Here is a 3,014-nt window from a genome sequence, read left to right as displayed (position 1 = left end):
TATAATGTGTTATATAAATATAACTATACATATAATACAATTATTATACATACGCCTCGCTAGTCTTCACTCTTTCTTCAGCAGCTTCTAATTCTTCCTCCACGAACTGCAATTTCTTGGCTATTTCATCAGATTTCGCGTCGGCGTCTTCGGCGATTAATCTAGCATCCTTTAATTCCGACATTAACTTCTCCATACGTTCCTCATCCAAACGACTCCTGTCTGCCAAAACGTTACACATTCTGTATATAAAAAAAGATACAGCATTATTGCTTTGTCTCGAATAATGCTTTATATAATTTATCTATTTATTTTATATATATTGTATATGCATAACATTTGTACCCCGTAGAAATAATTAAGAAATTAGTCAAATCGACATCAATTAACGTCCATAGCACTATATAATCAATCAATGTCATTCGACCAGTCATTTTTGGCTGAATAAAACATGAAAATCTGATGACAATGAATTTATAAACCTCTGTGCGTCGTCCGCAAGTTCGGTCGCACGTGCCAGTTTTAACGTAGCAGAAAGACGTAGTTCCTCCTTTTTAGTCAGACTCGCTTCGATCTCTTGCACTCTCTTCGTTAAAACGGTACGGTCTTGTTCAGCCTGCACAACACGATTAATTGATATGTAATAAAAGATTCTTTAAGTACGTGTGCATTGGAACTTAAAATACTAATTGTTACAGCTTCTTTGATAGCTTTTTATAATAGCTTCATTAGTTGAGATTCAATAGGACATATTATCTTGGAAAATTGTTTTCATTGTAGAAATTGTATTGTACAAGTTTATGAAAAAGAAATTCGCTTTGTGGAAGATCTTAGAAAATCTATTCGCGTTAATCATTACATACTTTAGACCAAGATTTCTCGCACTGTTCTAGATCGGCAGTAGATTGCTCTAAGTTAGCTTTAGTGACAGTATAATCTCGTTCCAATTGCGACAATCGCTTCTGTAGATCCCCGAGGTCATCGTTCAGCCTGTCTGCTCTTACATTCTCCTGTTTCGCTTTCGTCTCGTTGACTTCGACCTTTTCGTTTGCGGCATCCATCTCAAGCTTCAGCGCCGCAATTTTCTTCTTGATCGCCTCCATCGTAATGCGTGATTTTGAGCTTTCCCCTTATCAGTTATTCTGAATATCACATTTATTTCGTAAAGCCAAAGTGCAATTTTAGACGATGAATATGAAAGATAGAAATTACGCTAACAAATGCACGGACAGAGTAGATAATATTCATAAATCGCGCACTTACACAGAAAGAACGATTTTGTCGAAGTATTTAAAAATTTAAGTACACATACAAATCTGAAAATTTTGTTGGGTCAAAATAAAATTATAGAGGAAATTCAAGTAGGATGAGCAATGCTGCAACAAGTTTTAACAATCTAGCATCTTATATGATTACTTTGATAGTTCAACAAAATTATTTTCAAATTTGTCAAAAATTTAGTTATAAATTTTTAGTTACTTCAGCCACCGTTCTTTTTATATAATTAAAATACAAATGTTTTAATTGATTCTAATCAACTTCTAAACAAAGATTTTAATTATTCGCAGTGAGCAAAATCCGTACCTTAAATATAGCGACTAAAAGAAGAACAAGAGTGGTGCAATCACAAGAACTTCGATGTTATTCGCCGTGAGATTTCACCCCGTCATTCAACGCTCAATGTATTTACATATACCTATTAATCATCACCCATTTAATATAAATTTTACGCGGTGATACTGGATGAGCAGAGGAATTCCTATTAAAGAGGACACTTACTGTGATCGTGACGATGATCCGCGGGGAGAATGCACAACCGGATGCCTTCGACAGCTAAGCTAAAATAAAACGAAACCGATTTCGGCGGCTGTGCCGACCACCTTCCCGAACTCCCCGATCCAATCCAATTCTATAATTGCTTGGGGACTTTGGCTATCGTCCCGAAACTTACCCTCCGCCGTCGTCACCGCGGCTGCCTACGAAACGCGATATCAGCTCGTTCCCATGCTATTCTCGGCCCTCGAAAAGAATCCCGTTCCTGTTTTCTGCCAACCACGTAATCAACACCCCATAGTAAACAGCCTGACCGATCCTATCGTCACAACGGTAGCCACAATTGACATTAAGAGTCATTCAAATGTCAATCGGCGTGGACCCATTTTGAATCTTCCCGCTGATCAAAGCCTTACCTATCGAACGGGTTGGTGTCATCCGCGGGAGCTTTCGATGAAACCACACTAATAAAACTAATATAGCTCTGACACTTAGGATCAAATTAAAACTTTATGTGCTGTCTGTTGAAAAGGGACTTTACAAAACTGTGAAAAAAATCGTATGCTTAGGAAATAGATTGAGAAATTTAAAAAGTTGAATCAAGGGGAAAATTATGTGAACTTATTTTATAAATCTAGAAATTAGTAAATATAAAGACAATATAAGTCTATAAAAAATGGCCTATTTAATGAAAATGATATATAATAATAAATAAGACAATTAAATCTATAGCGAAAGATATATTTAATATAATTTCACTGATTTATTTTTATAACAGTCTCAGATTATAACATGTAACTTATTCGGTTAAGCTATTATAAGATACTGCATGTGATGAAAAAACTATGCGAATGAAGCTCTACGGATGTTTCGATGCAAATGTTTTTACTGTTAATTATACTTCTTAGTTGTTATGTGTATGTGAAATTGATTTTTCTGATCAATTTACAGGTATACAGATAAGCAGACTTTCATAATTGTAAATGTAGCTTACAATAAAAAATAATATAGTTCAGTCATGTTACAAAAGAATTCGTTTAACTGTTACACTTTTTAGTTTCTCTGTTCCGAATATACTTTTACAATTTTTGCATATGGCACACAGTAGATGTCGAATACAGTTCAGTAGAAATATGCACTCAATTATCGAATGTATACAGATAAGATATATCCAAAAGTAATAGTAGACTGTGCAAATGATTGTTTCACTCTTTTTGCATATATATATATATATATATATA

General features: G+C 34.6%; 1 protein-coding gene across 3 annotated transcripts in view; it reads right to left on the bottom strand.

Annotated features, from left to right (window-relative positions):
- The window catches only part of LOC108750328 (tropomyosin-2-like), a 2,930-nt gene extending 1,053 nt beyond the window's left edge, over nt 1–1,877 (bottom strand). The window contains exons 1-5 of one of the 3 annotated variants that reach the window (XM_018489714.1): nt 1,780–1,875; nt 1,585–1,696; nt 864–1,142; nt 483–616; nt 54–242 (exon numbers count right to left, since the gene is read on the bottom strand). In XM_018489714.1, coding sequence (XP_018345216.1) covers nt 54–242; nt 483–616; nt 864–1,103 — 563 coding nt within the window. In that variant the 5' untranslated portion in view covers nt 1,104–1,142; nt 1,585–1,696; nt 1,780–1,875. Of the gene's footprint in view, nt 1–53; nt 243–482; nt 617–863; nt 1,143–1,584; nt 1,697–1,775 lie in introns of all 3 variants that reach the window. The other 2 variants (XM_018489713.1, XM_018489715.1) reach the window with 2 other exon arrangements.
- Between the last annotated feature and the right edge of the window lie 1,137 nt (nt 1,878–3,014).

Source organism: Trachymyrmex septentrionalis, unplaced genomic scaffold, assembly GCF_001594115.1.
Source record: "Trachymyrmex septentrionalis isolate Tsep2-gDNA-1 unplaced genomic scaffold, Tsep1.0 scaffold36, whole genome shotgun sequence".
NCBI classification, from domain to species: Eukaryota; Metazoa; Arthropoda; class Insecta; order Hymenoptera; family Formicidae; genus Trachymyrmex; species Trachymyrmex septentrionalis.
Note: the sequence above shows the minus strand (reverse complement) of the source record. Positions and strands in the feature narration are given on the sequence as shown.